This window comes from Mustela nivalis (assembly GCF_964662115.1).
Source record: "Mustela nivalis genome assembly, contig: HAP1_SCAFFOLD_2475, whole genome shotgun sequence".
Lineage (NCBI taxonomy): Eukaryota > Metazoa > Chordata > Mammalia > Carnivora > Mustelidae > Mustela > Mustela nivalis.
In genome coordinates this window covers 164-19,411 of record NW_028134190.1, presented here as the reverse complement: position 1 = coordinate 19,411, position 19,248 = coordinate 164, and the positions used below count along the sequence as shown (strand labels likewise).

Sequence of the window (19,248 nt, the reverse complement as noted above, 5' to 3'; positions counted from 1 at the left end):
TCCTGAAATAAGCAAGTTAAGATTCATGCTTGTGAGAGACATCTAAAAGGGGGGCCGGGTGGAGTCACAGTATACCCATACAAAATTAAAACAGGAAAAAAAACCAAAACTTGGATCATTAGGTTCTTTGATTGACAACTGAGTGGGAAGGAGCTTCATTTCCCAGAATCTGCCCGAATACCATTAAAATTTACCTTGAAATTGGTTGAACATTTTATCAGAAATGCTAATTTCTTCTGAGAAGAAGGTTATGAATTACATTTCAAGCAAAAAGGAACTACAGATATGGGACATCATTTATTCTTCATAAATCTTCATTTTCTTCTGTAGACACTCCAAATACAGTATCTTATAATTTAATTCATCACTTTGTCTCATTCACCAAGTCAAATCTATACCAGATGTGTTTCCATTAACGGTTATAGCTCACCATTCACCAGGACATACACAGTTGAAATCTCAGAATCATTCTAGGCAATATTTTATTCATCTTCGACACCTGTATCATGTCCATGCCTGTCACCTCGCATGTTCATCTTGTTTCATGCATTCACTTCACTCTGACCACTTCGGCTCTCCCCAAGCTCTCTTCAGGTACCTGCCAGGCCAGAGCAGCAGCCTCATCTATGGGCGTTTAACTCCTACATATCTATCCTCTAAACTGCAGCCAGAACAACCTTGCACAGTTGAAATCTGACCCCCGAACCCTCACTTGTAACCACGCAGAAGTATCTCCATGATCCACAAAATGAAGCCCATGTTTCCTTTAAAAGCTTCAGAAGATTCACAAAATCCTATCTACCTCTCTTATATCTAGTTTCTTTTAGTTTCATGTTTTATGATCTCTACGAATGTAGTAGCTTCTACTGGTACCTAAGTTACCAAAGTTGGCTTCATACAACAGCAGAGACTGACTATCTTTGGGTCAGGAATCTGGGTCCTCTGGTCAACTTGTCACAAGATTGAAATCGAGGTGTTGGTTGGCCTGTGTGTTTCTTCTGCAGGTCGGTGTCCTCTCTCAAGCTCACAGGGCTGCTGACAGTATTCAGTTTCCTGCAATGGTAGCACTGAGGTCTCGTTCTCTTGCGGGCTCGTGGCCGGGGATGGCTCTGAGCTCTTTCAGGCTCTTCTCAGTTCCCTCCCCGGGGACCTCCTCCATAGGCCCTCTCACACCTCAGTCTCTCTTCAGGAAGGCCCTGGATCCAGCTAAGGGCTTTTCTGGTTAGTCAGATATGCCCAGATGAACTCAAAGTCAATTGACTAATCACCTCATCATAGCACTGATATCTCATCATGCTTACATTTCTTTCTGGAACGAAGAGAATAAAGTGAAAATCTTAGAGAGGTTGTCTTAGACTCCCGCCCATCACAGGTACCAGTCACCAGTGTGGATTTGCTGCCAATACTCACGTTCCTGCTTATGCTATTTCTTCTGATGAAACATTCCTTCCTAACTTTTGGTCCTGGTTGATCCTTGTTCACCATTTGAGATTTTGCTTAGGCATAATATTCTACAGAATATGTACTTTCCCTGAATTCATGACCTCACCTAAGTTTTCCTCTCATAAGCTGTGATAGTGATGCCATGTGTGAATGTCTCCCAGCATAAGTCCTATTCACCTAAGACTGTGTTAACTGGTTTGTTTCCCAAGGGCAGATTATTAGGCACTGATGCCACCATAACAAAATACCATAGACAAGCGGCTTCAACAACAGACACTTAGGTTTTCAGTATTCTGGAAACCAGACGTTCAGTTTGCCAACATGGTCAGGATGCCAACATGTCAGTTTCTGAAGAGATTTCTCTTCCTGGCTGCTACAGGTTGCCTCCAACCTGCTGTGTGTTCTCATGACCTCTTCTATGTGAGCAGAGAGAGAGAGAGAGAGCACTCGCGCGCGCGTGTGCTCTGTTGCCTCTTCTGAATGAGGGCACTAATCCCATCACGAGGACACCAACCTTCATGATCTTGTTTAACCCTAATTACATTTTATAAAGGACCTGTCCCCAACATACAGGCACATTAGAGGGTAGAGTTTCAATATATGAACTTGGGGGACACAAACATTCAGTCCATAGCAGGTTGGGATGGTGACTACTTCACCTTTGTAATAAAAATGCACAGTAGCCTTTCAACAATATTTTTAACTGAACTGGTCTTGTACGGCCAAACTCATCATATTTGTTGTCTTTTGTCATTGATTACCTCTATCATCCAATTAGTTACCACTTCTTATGCTCTAATATTGCAAAATACCCTTGTAAATAATTTAATGCCTCGAGGTCCTGCTTCGACCATACCACTCCATTAACTAATTAGTATACAAAAATAAATCCAATATTCCTTAACCTAATCTGACTCCTTAGGTCCAGATAGAGATGAAAATACTGAGATAAATATCTTCCTTTTAATTGCAACAGTATATCCTAAATCCAAAATAAAAAGACATAAATGTTCTATGATAGGGGATTGGTCATGCTAATTACATGTTAACAACAGTAAATAATGCATTCATTGAAATGATATTATAGAAAATACTAGTATCAGATAATAATCATGCTGGATTATTAAGTACAAAATCAATTTAAACAAACTATGTGTTCTTATTGTATTACTTGTTTTCCTATCTAATTCCCTGGCCCCTTCACATAAACTGTATAATTCTTCAGGAAAAGGGCTGTATTTTATATATCATTATGTCTCTAAACAGTAAACAGACAGTAAACACTGAAAAATGTTTCTTGCTTTGACTGAGTTGGCTGAAACCAAGTGGGAGAGATATAAAATGTGAACATATTCTTAGTAACACAGAGATACACATACAGAATACTGCCACGTCTTAATGTGGAACAGTAAGTATCAAATATGTCACATACACTTTGGAGCAAAATTAAAACTATCAGTGTAGTTATAAAAATAAATACACCTTTGGAGATGGAAGGCATTAAACGATTTCCTATGCCCCTTCTAAGTACAGGCAGCAAGTTTTATCATTTTAAAAGATTTCTTTACCTGGTATAGTTATAATATTATTTCAGTTTTACAAATAGGCTAAATGTATTCTTTTCAAAAATCTTTTGACTGTTAAAAAAAATTCTTTGACTGTTTTCTTTGCTCTATATAGTTTATATAGAACACAAATGCATTCTGATAGACCACTATGAGCATCTGCAGGTGAACAGTTCTTTAAAGCCTGCAGCTCTAACGGTCCGAAGTAGCTAGAGAAACAGTTCAGTTAGTCAGAACAAACCATTCCAGTCCTGAAACTGGGCGATCATTTAGTTATGGATTGTATTGCCTGTATGTTCTTCCTTTTCCTACATAAAGAGGTTAGTTTTTTTCTTGCTGTGGGCACTCTGCATTTTCTGAAACAACTATCTTTTGACATGAAAAATAATTTCCTACACTACGTCAGAAGGACCTGCAAGAAGAACAAAAATAAGTGATTGTATGTGACTTATTATTTCCCCAAAGTTCAGGGGGTGTGTGTGGGTTTGAAATTATCTATGTGTGCATGTTTGTATTTAGTAGACAACGGTAATTTTTATAGATGGAATAAACAAGACATAGCATCTTGCTTTATTTTGAGATCAACACAGAACTATCAGGTACAAATATTCATTTATCTATTTAACAAATATTTGTTGAATAGTCACTATTTGCTATCATATTATGTCAGAAAGTAACTTTAAAGTAGTGAGTGAGAAAGACATATAACATCTTCTCCAAAGCTTATTCTTTTTTTTTTTTTTTTTTTTGGTGCTTATGTGGCTAGAAGTCAGTGGTGAGAGGAGGTAAATTGTATTCTCTTAGCAAATTTCAGTTACATGATATTGTCACCAACGATAATCGCCTTGGTATCCATTAGACCTTCCAACTCGATCCTATCATTGAAAGTTTGTATCCTTTGACCAAACTCTCCCTATTTCTCTCATCCCCCAACTCCTGGCACTCACACAGGCTCACTAGCATTCTCCCAAGGCCCACTTTCTGTTTCTGGAAGAAGAATCTGTTTTTTTTCTTTTAATTCTTTATCCATAAGCTTTCAAAGTTATCCTTTCCCATTCCCTCTCCCCAGTTTTACCTAAGGTTTTCCCCCAAAGGCACGGGGGACTGGCACAGTAGCTGTTCCCCACCACGGCAATGGCACAGAGGTCACCCTTCTGTACCTGAGGCAGACCAGCAGTGGCACCACGAGGCCGGGCAGCAACAAATCTGTGGGAAACAAGAAAAAAGCATCACAACACACATTCTGCCTCTAAGCAATTCCAAGTTTGAATTCAACATTAATTCATTCACTCAACCAACAAACACTTATCAAGTATCAACTAGGTTATTCATAATGAAAATTAGGAAATGCAACCTAAGTATCAGACCTTTTCCCATCAGGGGCTAGTGGTCAAACTGAAGCACCAAGCTGAGGGTCAGGTTCCATGATCTCTTATTCTGCTTTTCCTAACTTTAGCTTATTTAATGTAAAGCAGAGCGTATGGTCGCTCACAGAGTGCTTTCTGCTCTAACTACAAAGTATGAAGCTTATTGAAGCCTTTCAACGGGGTCGTAGAGGCCCAGGGACCTTATGGAAGCAGCCAGGTGAGGGAGGAAACAAACATGCGTGAAAAATTTCATTTTTCAATGGTATGAACACAGGAAATGGGTGCATTTATTCAAGCAGCTGGCCCTTACTAAGTAAGTTTCAGCCAATAGCCAGAATACAGAAAAACCTCTTACCTGCTCCTCCCATCAGTTTTTCGAGCACCAGAGGCCATGTTGTGAATGTTGGGAGATCAGGATAGGACCACAAGGTGTACACGGCCCAAAAAGAGACACAGGAAGACTTATTACCAAAAGGTCAATCTCTGAGGGAACTGGACAAACCAAACACTAAGGTCACTTTAAATAAGAAACAGAGAAGAACATAAACTCAAAGCTAGAGAGGAGGCTGTGAGGCCCCTGTGATTCCACCTGGATACAGCAATGGCCACGGCACAGGAGATAAAAGTGGGAAGACCCAACAAGGATTCCATCTGGGACCTCAGAAGCAGGTAAGCAAAGAATGGGGCGCCAGCCTGTAGGACGTGTTGAAACTTCCCCATGTTTACTACTTTTATTCCCCCTGTGTTCCCAGTGACTAACAGTAAAACCTTAGATTGAAAAGGGCGTGTCTCTGCATAGCCGCAAAGTGGGCTGGGGGCACAGGTAACCTAAGGAGACCCCACGGCACTGCTGCAGCCAAGCTGGGGGAAGAAGAGCCCCAAGTGACAAAGACAGAAAGCAAGGATCGCGAGAGCCAGGCAGAGCCTAAGAAAGAATCCCTGTGAGATATCTGCACTGAAGGACATCACTGGACAGCTGGGTATGTAGTTCCATTTACCCAGCTTCCTTCCTATTCAGTTTCTTAAGAAAATCCTGCTACTGCTAATTTTAAAAATATTTTTTACATGTTCTGAAATTTCACCCTTTTCGAGACCTCTCCTCCATCCCTACTTAACCCACGATGAACTATTATTCCTTCATCTCAGACCATCCCTTGCCAACTACCCTCTTCCTGAGTTAGATCTTTTATTCTCCCACCTACAGCAGTTTTTGATCTTCAAAGACCCAATTCTAGGGACACTGGGTCCAAAGAGATCTGTAGGGATGATATTGGGAGATTCTGTACTTCCCGTTTTAAGTAAGGCAGGTTAATGAAAGAAAGGAGGAGAAACAGAGGTTAGGCAAGGATTATAGTAACGGCCCTCTCCATCCTAGCATACCTGTTGGGTATAGATTTTTCTCCAGTTCAAACAGGATGGGGTTACCAGCACACCATACACAGTCACCGCATCCCCCCTGTGAGCATATAACTTCACAATGTTGAGCTCTTCCTTTCCAGGTACTAAGGCAGAGACCTGATCTGTTCCAAGAGTCGGGAAAGCAGTCGCCACATCAGCCCGAAGCTTTCTCTGGCGGAAAGCAAACCAATACTTGGCATGAATCCTGCCTGGATGGATTTTAATAAATTCAAAGAACTCTGGAGGACCTACTGTAAAATCACAGGGGCCAAGGAAAACTGGTTTATGATGCCCTATATATGGTATATGATGCCCTACTCTTCCAAAACATGCTATCCTCTTTCTCATCAATGTCTCATGTAGTTTCACATATTCCTGGGGGCAAGTCTTTCCATTTCACAAAGAAGGAGGAAAACTGAGATCTAGTTGATGAAGTTCTAGAACCTAGGTGAGGTTCGGTGGGCTGAGGTCTGGAGCTGATGACCAAGAAAGAATTCTTGAGACATCTTTGGTGCAAAATGGTGGCTTATTAAAGCAAGGGGACAGGACCCCTGGGCAGGAAGAGCTGCTGCCTTTCCTTGGGGAAGGTGAGGGGAAGGGAGGTTTCAAAGGAGTTTTCATATGTTAAAGAGGGCCTACAAGGGTGGGGGGGTTGCCCTTGTGGCTTGATCAATGTCATCTTTAGGCCAGCCATTAACATCAAGATAATTGGGAGATTCTTGGTGGGGTGTTATGATCCTGCTATCTTTTACCTTCCCTTCTACCTCAGCCTCCTCCAGTTTCGTTTATGTTGGAGAGGGAGACATTAGGGCTTGAGGAACTGAGAGAGTTATTTGTCTCTGGAAATTTGTGCTGTTGATAAGGTAACTTCTTTGTTTGTAGATCTCCAGGACATTTGTAGAGCAATGGAGATTCCTGTCTTGCAGGATTGTGATCTCTGCAAGTTAACTGTTTATCATTTATGGCAGTCAGGAGTGCCTGAGGAATGCTACACATATTATGGAGGGGAGCAGGTGGAGAGGGGGGTGCAAGGCGCCAGCTTTTGCTATGTCTTCAGCCAGCCTCCTGGTCCCTCATCATAGTGAGTAACCAAGTTAGCCTGACTAGAAACTCAGCCTTGCCCTCCACCCACTCCTTTCTCTTATCTGCCTCGCAAATCTGTCAGCTTATGGTCAAAAAGCTATAGGAAGGTACCAGGAGTGACAACTAGGGCACACTGGTCCCCAACTTCGCAACGTGGTACCAGCATCAGCAACACTGTGCACAGACACAGCAACACTGTGCAACAGACGCAGTTCTTAAAACGCGTCCCTTGGTTCTCTCCCACCTCACCCTCCATCCGTCTCTCCTGCGAGAAGTAGATCCCTTTTCTCCTGCAGTCGTAGTTTTCGGTGTCCCATCGGATTTTTCCTAAGGGACTCGAAGCGCTGTGGAGGGCGGGCCCTGTCATTGCTCGTGTTTGCACCGCCCACACCTTATCTAGCCGCAGTCAGGAAGCGCTGGCTGGATTACGTTTTCCTTTACTAGCCTGGGAGACACTCTAGGCCTGTGCTCCGTCTTCGCCCTCAAAACGTGTCTAACCCCCCCTGGCTCTCCGGGGTCCCATCCTGGCTGGACTTTCCCCGGCCTCCACCCCGGGCGGCGGACCCAGCTCAGAGAGGGCTGTGGGCCAGCCCGCACTGGGAGATGTCTGGGTGCCTGGTGGGCGGGGCGGGCCCCTTCTCTCCCTCACCTGTCCGACCCCTTGATGGCCGTGTTGGACTTGACCCGAAAGGCCTTGACAAACATGTCTGCTGGAGTGACCTGGGGAAGGCAAGGCGCGCACAGAAGCCGGGGACTATCATGAAAACGAGAACGCGGCGACTTCCCGACTCGCAGCCCTGTGCGCAGCCATGTTGCGGCCCAGCTGGAAAATAGGCTCGGCTGGAAACCCGGCCCACTCAGCTTCGCAGCTACAGGCGCTGCGGGGACCGCGGCCGCCCCTAGTGGCAACGCCGGGAACTGAACCTGGGTGGGCGGGGCCTGGGGAAGGCGGGGCGGATTCCTGCTCTGTCGCCGTACCTTGGCAGGCTCTGCGCCTGCTCGAATTGCAGGCGCCCCGGGGTCCCGGTGACTTAGCGGTGGCGACCAAGATGACTTAGTTTCCACTCCGTCCGTATTGTGTTCTGTGAGAGTTTGCCCCGCATGTTATAAGGAGAAAACTACAAATAATCTTCAAGTCTATTTTAAAATATTTTTGGCCACTTTCATATAAATTTTTCAAAGCTTTATTGCTTTTTGAGTTCAGGCGTTATTTGGAGGGGGAAGTTTCCAAAACTAATGAAATAACGTTGCTTATTTAAAAAAAAAAAATCTGTGAGGCAGATTAGTTTCAAATTATGGTTTGTCTTCTCCCTATGGATGTCATGTACACTTGGGTGGGGAATGATGCCAGACTGTGTTGTGGACTAGGTGGATTGCAACACAGCTACTTAGGCAGCCTCTGCCCAGGCAGAAGACAAAGGTTATTCAAGGGAATATTAGAAATAGATACAAAAATTAAATAAACCATAAGTAAATACGAAAATGGCAACTACAAAGGTGTAACATAATCTCCATTCTCTATTAAAAGAGATTAATGAACACTGGAAGGATGTCAGAAACCAATAAAAATGTAACTTTATGAAATGAGGGAACAGATATGATGAAAGTAAGATTACTCTGCATACTTCTCATATTACCTTGACTTTTGAAGCATGCAGGTGTTTAGGGCGCCTGGTGCCTCAGTGGCTGAAGCGTCTGACTCTTGGTTTTCAGCTCACACCATACTCTCCCGGTGGTGAGATCCTGCCCCACATCAGGATGGTGCTTGGCTTGGAGTCTGCTTGAGTTTCTTTTTCTCTCTCTCTGCCCCTCCCTCCTTTCTCTCTCTCGCAAATAAATAAAGAAAATCTTTTTTAAAAATGTGAATGTTTTATATATATATATATATATATTTTAAAAAGTTTAGCGTAAAAGAGGAAGAAATGAAATCTAAAATCGAAAAAAATACTAATGCAAATAAGTGTAAAACTCTATTAATTTGGTAAGTGAACCAATCAGAGGTAAGGATTATTTCAATTCATTTTTTAAAAAGATTTTATGTCTTTATTTGACAGAGAGAGGGAGATCACAAGTAGGCAGAGAGGCAGGCAGAGAGAGAGGGAAGCAGGCTTTCTTCTGAGCAGAGCGCCTGATACAGGGTTCAATCCCAGGACCCTGATATCATGACCTGAGCCTAAGACAGAGGCTTACCCCACTGAGCCACCCAGGCGCCCCTACTTCAAGTAATTTTTGAGGAGAATACTTAAACTCAAGAGTCAAACCTCCTGGGACAAAATAAAGGCAAAGGCATTTTAACCTTCATTCAGTAGTTTAACTGCTAATAGTAATGTTTGCATTATTATTTTTAAAAAATATTGAAATATAAGGATATGTGAATAAATAGAAAAGACAGAAAATGTATTTAAAAGTTTCTTATCCCTGTATTATTTATAACACTGAATGGTAAGATCCAATAGGAGCCAATGAATTTTAAATTTTATTTCTACTTCAGCTTTCCCACAAGCAAAGACATTTAAATGTCCCAAAGACATTTAAAGACATTTCAACAGTATTGAACATTCCCATGTAGTACCAATAACACAATTCTTGTATTTTAAACAATATTTCCCAATAAAAAGATTCAGAACTTTTTGGAAAGCTGTATGATTATGGGTATTGGTCAGGGAGGTATACACTGAGCCTAGAGCATTGTGTTGTGCTAAAAAGAAATGAAACACTCAAAGACAAGTGGGTATAACAAAGCAATCAGGACAAGGTTCAAGAGGCACTCACTAGCCAGATTTGGGATAATTTGAGCTTCAAAGAATAATGACTATAATTATTTGTGACAAAGTGAATAAATAAAAATTCCATGCTGATACATGTTGAAAAAAAGAAAAAAGAAAAAATCTTTAAAGCCATCACTGGTCACTTTCATCAAGTTCTTACTCTAAATATTGGAAATTAAAAAGCATAAATTAACACTCATCTTCACACCAGAATGACAATTAGTAAGTAAAGAAAAAGAATAGAATTCATTTTAAAAATCGCCAACAATGAAAATGATTAATTATACACTATATTGATTACAGGCTAAGAGTCATAAATAGATTCCACAAACATTAGGTGAAAAGTTTTGGAGAAATAGTATATATAAACCAATATTAACAGCAAAGAAAACTTGCCAATTGTAACAATGTTCCTTTCAATGCGAGAAAACTGGCTGTCGCTTGTGTTTTAGATTTAGATAAATTGACTCCATTGGAGACAACCAGTTTCTCATTCTAAGAATGCCACTGGATTTGATGCAAAATGAAGTAATAAGATATCACCTTAAAGTATTTTTACCTTAATTATATCTTTATTTTCATCTTAAAGTTTTCATGGTTTTGTAGAAGTCAACTGATTTCAACCAATTATGTTGTTTGAAATGTATGAACATAAAAATCGTATTTCAGACTCTTGTGGTTGAATGATTCCAAAACCCCCTTGAGCAGCAAAATCATGAGGATGTCATTAGACTTGAAGATCACTATCAAAAAGGTCCTCATAATTTTCCACATATACCATCTTACTTTTAATATATTCTTATTTTATTTTAATTTTAAAATGATTTATTTACATATTTAAGTAACCTCTACAGCCAATGTGGGGCCCAAACTCACGACCCTGAGAGTGAGGGCATACTCCACTGGTTGAGCCAGCCAGGCACCCAAATAAAATAACCATCTTTATTGTAGTTCAAAGGTGATACAAAGACAGAAAACATGGAAAATACAGGTGAGCATTAAGGACTTAAACACTAACTCTTTTTTTTTTTAATTTTTATTTATTTTAAAAATTTCTTTTCAATGTTCCAGAATTCATTTATGCACCATACCCAATGCTCCATGTAATAGGTGCCTTCCTTAATACCCACCACCAGGCTCACCCAATCCCCCATCTCCCTCCCCTCCCAACCCTCAGTTTGTTTCTCAGAGTCCACAGTCTCTCCCACTTCTAGTTGCCCCAACTCACTTCTCCTATCCATTTCCCAATGTCCTCCATGTTATTACTCATGCTCCACAAATAAGTGAAACCATATGATAATTCTCTCTCTGCTTGACCTATTTCACTCAGCATAATCTCCTCCAGTCCCATCCATGTTGCTACAAAAGTTGGGTATTCATTCTTTATGATGGAGGCATAATACTCCATAATATATATGGACCATATCTTCTTTATCCATTTATCTGTTGTAGGGTATCTTGGCTCTTTCCATAGTTTGGTGACTGTGGCCATTGCTGCTATGAACGTTCAGGTATAGATGGCCTTTCTTTTCACTACATCAGTCTCTTCGGGATAAATACCCAGTAGTGCAATTGCAGGGTCATAGGGAAGCTCTATTTTGAATTTCTTAAGGACTCTCCACACTGATTTCCAAAGTGGTTGCACCAACTTGCATTCCCACCAACAGTGGAAGAGCGTTCCCCTTTCTCCACGTCCTATCCAACACATGTTGTTTACTGTCTTGTTAATTCTGGCCGTTCTACTGTGTAAGGCGCTATCTCAGTGTGGTTTTGATTTGAATCTCCCTGATGGCTAGTGATGATGAACATTTGTCATGTGTCTGTTAGCCATCTGTATGTCTTCTTTGGAGAAGTGTCTGTTCATGCCTTCTGCCTATTTTTTGATGTGATTATCTGTTTTATATGTATTGAGTTTGAGGAATTCTTGATAGACCTTGGATATCAGCCCTTTGTATGTCTTCATTGGAGAAGTGTCTGTTCATGTCTTCTGCCCAATTTTTGGCATGATTATCTGTTTTGTGTGTGTTGAATTTGAAGAGTTCCTTATAGATCTTGGACATCAGCCCTTTGTACTGTCACTTGTAAATGTTTTCGCCCATTCCGTGGTTAACCACAAACTCTTAGCCCAGCATTTCTGAATTCAAGTATAATTATTATAAATATTTTATTGTACTTCCCGACAATCTTTGTTTTATAAACATTTATGTGGGATCAAGTTATACTCTGTGTATGTGTGTGTGTTTATACTTGGTATAGGATTTTTTGGTCACTTTTCATGTTATTGTATGCCAGTTATGTACCCAATTAGATTCTAATTTCTCTTTATGATGTGTTCAAATTTTTATGTGTGCTAGATAGCCATCTTGTAGAAGATCTTGCATTTCATCATTTGGTAGATAAGCAAAAGTAGACAATAACTACTGACATCTTATTACTTACAGGTAGGTACGACATAGTTAGGCTTTTATGTATTTTTGAAGTAAAATTACCTTAAAGATGGAGAAAAGCATTTTCTCCCATTTCCTCTGAACAGAGAGTCTCAGTCCCAGGAGTAATGGAAGAAGCTTTGAGAAAGTTAGAGGGAAAGATGGATGGAAGTATGCACTGGAGTGACTGAATCTAGTTTCTTGCTGTAAGTATTTTATGATTAGAGCACAAAGCATTTTGGTTGGCCAAGTTTTAATGAGGTGCTTTTAAGAAGTGATTTATTCATCCCTCTGATTATCATCACATCATGCACATAATATTCAATACAAATTCTGATTTATGAATATAAGTGAGTTACACAATACTTGAAAAAATAAACTGAGAATTGGATTGAGAATGAAAAATTCTGAGTAAATGTACATATTTTAATTTTAGGACTGCATCTTAATCATTGCTTTATTCACATTCAGGATATAACAGTTTCCCATCCTGACATATGGCTCGGAATGTATGCATTGGTGTCTTTCTACGATATCCATGAAGACAGCCAAATTCAACTATATCCCCTGTCATAGAATATATTTTTTTCTCATTAGACCATCGAAATCTTATATTATGTCTTCTCAAGATTTCTTCTGATACTGCACAGGGCGCTAATATAAAAAAAAAAAAAAGAACATAAAACATTGAAAACAGAATTTCAGACTTTCAGGTAGAATCTTCTACACTGGTCCAGAGCTTCATTTCCAAAACCTTTTTCAAACCAACTCATTGAAAGACCATCATGTCCATTTTAAACACTTTAAATGGTGAGTGATGCAAAATGAGGTGCTATGTTTAAGCTGTGATAATTAAATGTTATAATCAAAGATTCATAGTATCAATGAAATCAAATTCTTTCATTAAAGGATCTTTTGCTTGAAACAGAGGTTTTTCTTCCAACTTTATTTTGTTACACATTAGTACTTGGTAGTCAGCATTCAATGAATGTTTGTTAACCCATGACAAGTCTATTAATAACAGCAAAGCATCTATTATACTGATTTTCCCAGGATCCATGAGAATAGTGAAATATTTACCTAAACATTTTGGTGGTGATGACCACTCTCCATTTGTGCATGTTACGGTGCTGGGTCCCTGAAGTACATAGTAGGCCTGACATTTGTACTCTACTGACGATCCCGGAGCATATGTTAGTAGTGGGAATGAGGTAATGTCTCCATTGTCAATAGATGGAGGAGACACACATTTTCCAGTAGGTTCTAAAAAAATATTTGATTTATTGAAAGACCAAAGAAAAACAGGTTAAAATAAAGCAAATTAAAAAAGCAATATCAAGACTTGTGATTTCCGCTTTCAGAAATGATTCATATAATAAATTTTATTTTATTAAAAAAAGATTTTATGTATTTATTGAGAGAGAGAGAGAGTCAGGGAGACAGAGAGAGCACAAGCCAAGATGGGGAGGCAGAGGGAGAATCAGCCTCCCTTCTGGGCACAGAGCCTGATGTGGGGCTCCATCCCAGTACTCCAAGATCATGACCTGAGTAGAAGGCATACACTGCTGTCTTTAGTCAAAGGCTCAGGAAAGGAGTATTCTAGCAAGACAGATTTTTTTTTTTTTTTTTACAAAACTTGAATTACTCCTGAAGAATCTCCTAGAAGAAACCTCGCCCAGCCCTCTCCCCATGTGGATCAGCAGTCAAGAGTGGAGCCATGACTTCCAGCCACAGTCAGAAAACAAGACACCTCACTACTTTCCATGGTGTCAGTGGAGGCCAAGTGGGAAGCCTGGACTTGCACTCTGCTGTAATGGAGGCCTGATAAATAAGAGCTTTCAATAAATCTAGAGTCTTAAAATACAACACCCGAAATTCTAAAATACAATTGAAAACCATTCATCATAGCATGGACCTGGAAAAATTTCAGAAGAGAAAAGATAATCAACAGATCACAACAGTGAGATGATGTAGATATTGGAATCATTTCATGATGGTTTTTAAAAATCTAGTTGGAATTATATTACTGAAAAATATAATAGTGGAATTAATAAAAAAAAACCCCACTGGATGGACTCAATTATGGATTACGGATGACAGAAGGCTAAATAAACTTGACTATAGAATATAAATGACTCACTTTGAAAATAGATTGTAAATAAAACCAAAAAACTCTCAAAAAAATGGGCTGTGGTGAAAAAATAATGAACACTGTTTTTCTGAAAATAAATAAATTGAAAAAATTTAAAAAAAAAGAAAAAAAAAGAAATTTGTATTGTTCCTCCCTCCCCCAATCCTAATCTAGTAGGCATGGTATCTTATTTAGGGTTTTAATTTGCATTTCCCTAATTACTAATGATCTTGAGCATCATTGTGTGTTCTTATTTGCCATTGGTATATCTTTTTTACATCCTTTTGCCCTTTTTAAAAATTATCTTATCATTGAGTTTTGGGAGCTCTTTATTTATTCTAGATATAAGTTCTTAATTAAATGCTTTGCAAGTAAAAAAAAAAATGGACTGAAAGTTTACCAAATTTTTACAAGGCATGAACATTCATATTGAAAAAGCCAAACAGGACAAACACCCCAAAATTCATACCAACATACACTATAATTAAACTGAGGAAAAGGAAAGGAAAAGAAAAAATATCAAAAGCAGCAACATTGAAACTATGCAAACTAATAATGGAGAAAGGATTCAAATATCAGTGGGGTCCTCTTCTGTGGCCTTCAAAGCAGAAAGAAGTGACAACATTTTTCAAGTGCTAGAAGACAAGAACTGTCAGCCCTGATGCGTTTTCCCATCATAGTATCCTTTGGGGTTTAAGGGAGAGAAGAAGATATTCCGAGACAAAGGGAAATGGAGTATTTATCTCCAGCAGATCTGTCTTTAAAGAATTGCTAAAGGGATACTTCAGATATCAGGAAAAAGATAACAAAGCAAGGACTGAGACTTCACTAAGGAATCATAAACAACAGACTAAAGAAATAAGGGTAAATATGGTGGACTTTCTTTTTCCTAAGGAGTTGGTCAGGTTTGGTGTTTGTGGAACATTATATCATTTGATATGGTGCTCCATATATGTAGAAGAAATACTTCAGACATTTATGTTTGAACTGTGGGGAACTCATTGGTGCCTGGGAGGCTGAGTCAGCTGGTTAAGTGTCCACTCTTGACTTTAGCTCAGGTCATGATGTCAGGGTTGTGAAGCTGAGCCCTGTGTCGGGATCCAAACTGGGCGTGAAATCTCCTGAAGATTTTCTCTCTCCTCCTTCTAAAACTCCAATTCCCCCCCCTTTCTATCTCGATAAATAAGTAATAAATAAAATAAAATAAAATGTGGGGTGAGTAAATGGACCCTCCATGGAAGTAAGTTTTCCTCATCACTCGAAGTGGTAAAATGTCAAAACCAAGGGGAGAAGTGCCAAGCTATATATGTGCATCTTAATACCTTGAGCAACCATGGATAAAACTATACAAAGAAATATGCATCAAAAAAATAAAGACACATGAAAATGAGATTATTTTAAAATATTCCAAAAAAAATCCACAAAATTGGCAAAAAAGGAAACGAAAGTGAGAAACATAGGAAAGAAACACAAGGCAAATAACAAAATCACTGACACAGCCATTAATCTATCAATAATTATTCCAACTGAAAATGGTTTAAATTCTTCAGTTAAAAGACCGAGCGTGGCAGAGTGGACACACAAACAAGAGCCAAGTATATGGCAACTAAAAGAAACTAACTTCAATGTGAAAACATACGTGGGCTCAAAGTAAAAGACTGGAAACTATATATGCCAGGCAAAATTTGATTTGAAAAACAACCAGCTATAATATCTCCTCTTTATAAAATTTCTATCTCCTTATAATATCTCCTCCTATAATATTTCCAAAACTCTAGATACTGGAGTGTGTTATGACCAGGTTCTCAGAGTTTTTTCCTATATATATGAATTCTCTGGTTGACCTCAGCTAGAAACCTATCTTTTTACAGTCCACATGCTGAAGAAGCCCAAATTTATATCACATTCCATGATCATGCTCCAGCTGCAGATTGATTGTGTGTCTCAAAGTGAAATAGCCCCCCTCCCCCAACATAGGTTTAGTACATTTATTCCTCGGGAAATAACTGAGCTTCTTAACACTTAAGATAGAGAATTTTCTGGGCGCCTGGGTGGCTCAGTTGATTAAATGTCTGCCTCTTGATTTCTGCTCTTGTCATACTCTCAGGGTCATAAGATCGAGTGTTGGGCTCCATGCTCAGTGTGGCGTCTGCTAAAGATTCTCTCTGTCCCTCCCCTTGTTCCTCCCTTCACTGCTTACACTCATGTGCTCTCTCTCTTAAAAAAAAGAGAGAGAGAGAGAGAGTGAGAAGAGAGAGAGAGAGAGAGAATTTTTCATGACTCCAACTGTTCTAAAGTGGTAAAATCTTCCATAAAATAAATATATATTATCACTACACAGTCCACAAAAAGAAAAAAATTGGATTTTAAGCACCACCATTTTATTTGAGATGAAATAAAGATTCCATAAGAACTATGTCACAATATTTATTTTTATTGACATATTTAGTCCCTAATATATTTTCTAACACCCGAGGGGAAATAAGATACTTTACCTGCACACTGAGGTGGTTGTGACCAGTTCCCATTAAAACATATCACTTCTACTTCCCCAAACAGTTCAAAAGGTTCGGTGCATTCATAACGTGCAGTCTGACCAGGTAGATACCTAGGCTTCTCATCTAGGATAATAGCATTTTCCACTTTGGGTGGATTCTCACAGGAAATATCTGAATAGAAAGAAAAAAATAGCATCTCTAACTTAATGATCATTTAGAGTAGCAAATCAATGAACAGGATAAGGGAGATTTAAAATCAACACTTAATCTGTCATGAAAGAGTACCAATTTAGGAAATTTACATATGAGATTGAAGAAAAGGAGATAAATATCTTTTGGTAAGATTTAAGCTTGTGTGAAAATGAGAGTTTTTCTGGACATTTCCCATTTTTAGTAAAATCAATATTACAAATTATATAAATTCAATATGAGTTTGTAAACCACAAGAAAATAATAATAAAAAAATCATTTGATGTCAAGTTTTGGCTTGCAATCATCCCATTTATGAATGTGATTTTAGGCCCTTAGAAAAATAAACATGGTAGGCACTTCCTTAGACAATAAATGAAGAATTAACACACTTTAAAGAGTATTAGAGTTGAAGGGAGAAGATGATTAATTGAGGACCCAAACAGGAGAGAAGGAAGAGAACAGAAAAATACATGTTTAATTTCTAAAAGCACTCTTCAATTATAATTATTATTATTTTTTTGCCAATGCTTAAGGACCTTTCAATGAGAATTCAAAGTGTAATTCACTGGTGAGATTCAGGTGGGTGTAAAGAAGAATGGGCCACAGCTACAGTTCCTAAACTGGAGCACACATTGAATCCCTTGGGAATTGTTGAGACACTTACAGGGTTGCAGCCCCAGAGCTTTTGACATGACAGGTCTGAGTGAGCCAGTGAATTACATCTGCATTTCTAACAATTGTCCAGAAGATGCTGATGGGGCTATTCCAGGGACCATAGTTTGAGAACCACTGGGCTCAGACTAACCAATGAGTACACAGTTTCATTCCTTTATGTTAAAGCATAAACCTTCTTTGACCTGGCCTCAAACAATCATCTACATCCATTGTTTAAATGACATTAGAGGGAATTGTATCTTATATTACTTAAGACATTTTGATAAATAGATTCTAAAATTTTATCGAAGTACCTTTGCATTTTGGCTCTCCTATCCATTGGCCCTTAATGCACTGTATAAAATTGGGTCCATCCAATTGGTAAATCTTTGGACACACAAAAGTTACTTTTTCTTCTGACCTATATAAGTCCTTCTTCCGGCTTATGGGTATGGCAATACCAAAGTCAGGTAAGCCAAAACAATCCGTTTCTGAAAGAAAAGAACATGTACTTCTTTGATAAATCTTTTAAAATACATAATGACCAATAACTAGAATGTAGAATAATAAGTACACATCAAACCAGTGGGCACTAACACAATTTTTATAAGTTGAAAAACGGTGTTAGAAGTCTTTTGACTTAATTATATTGAATTGTCCTATGTTTATCAAAAGTAAAATATGGGGATGATGATAAGGGAAGTCTGAAAAGGTAGAAATACATGTAATGCTTGATATCACATTTCTTCCACTGAAATTCTTTTTTGCTCATATGAGCCACCTACATTATGTATGTATTTGTATTTTTGGTTTCTGTCAAAATCTGTTACTTTTAATTATAGCAAATATCTTAGAAAAGTATATACTTCTAAGGAGGTAACTGATAAACTAACACTACATTGAATAATGATGAGCTTGCTGAGCAGGGACCAGCTGTGATCCAGGCACAGAGAGGAGGAGTCTGTGGACGTGTATCAGAGGATGTCGAATGTGCACATGAAGTGACGTGAAAGTGAAATAATTTGGGCTCATGCTTTCACACGTTTATTATTAGTAGGGTTATTAATTTTCTACCAGACTACACAACTTTCTAGAGATATCTTGTTAAATTTTAGAATTACTGCCTGGTTTCATATTTGTACTATTTATGCTCTGAATTAAGAATATTGATCAACTTTAGAGTAAAATTAAATACACTGTACTTATGCATTCTGGTGGATGAGACCATTTTCCTCCTAAACACTTTATAGATGCAGATCCATAAGTCCCAAAACCTTCTTCACATTTGTATACTATTTCTTCTCCATACTGGTAAGTGTCTGATTTGTGAAGAGGAAGACTATGTGGAACCACAAATTCTGGTGGTGCACAAGGAAGCCCTAAAAAAAGAAAGAAAGAAAGAAAGAATGACTCCCTATTTCATTAACTCTGAAATTTCATTTTAGGTACTGGCTGCCATATTTGGCAGTCTAATTGGAAAAGAAGTGGTAACCCAGGAGCTACGATCATAGCACAGAGAAGGGGCACAAATGCTTCGTAAAACCACCACTCTGATGTGTGTCCGGCTGGCAACCTGAGCAAGAGCTGGAAACTAAAATAATCAGTATATTATCAGCTGTAGCAGCTTCTTTCTAGATATGTTTCCTGAGGCAAGGGAAACTAAGGCACAAATAAGCTATTGGGACTACATCAAAATAAAAAGCTTCCGCACAGTGAAGGAAAT

The 19,248-nt window shown here is 38.9% G+C and overlaps 1 protein-coding gene and 1 long non-coding RNA gene across 4 annotated transcripts; both read right to left on the bottom strand.

Annotated features, from left to right (window-relative positions):
- Positions 1-278: 278 nt before the first annotated feature.
- On the bottom strand, positions 279-7,772 carry LOC309857765. 3 transcript variants are annotated; one of them, XR_014307898.1, is made up of 4 exons: positions 7,106-7,772; positions 5,756-5,944; positions 4,084-4,214; positions 279-1,309 (listed from the first exon to the last, which is right to left on the bottom strand). It is a non-coding gene; the product is annotated as an uncharacterized lncRNA (long non-coding RNA). The 3 variants fall into 3 exon arrangements; XR_014307900.1 differs by lacking the exons at positions 5,756-5,944; positions 7,106-7,772 and adding an exon at positions 4,731-4,856; XR_014307899.1 differs by lacking the exon at positions 279-1,309 and having other exon boundaries at positions 3,541-4,214.
- A 4,514-nt stretch (positions 7,773-12,286) lies between these two features.
- On the bottom strand, positions 12,287-18,939 carry LOC309857766 (complement factor H-like; the record flags this gene model as incomplete). The annotated part of the gene is made up of 5 exons (XM_082750517.1): positions 12,287-12,704; positions 13,131-13,313; positions 16,677-16,850; positions 17,840-18,016; positions 18,728-18,939. Coding segments are annotated over 5 exons (943 nt in total), but the record flags the coding sequence as incomplete, so codon positions are not given.
- Positions 18,940-19,248: the final 309 nt, after the last annotated feature.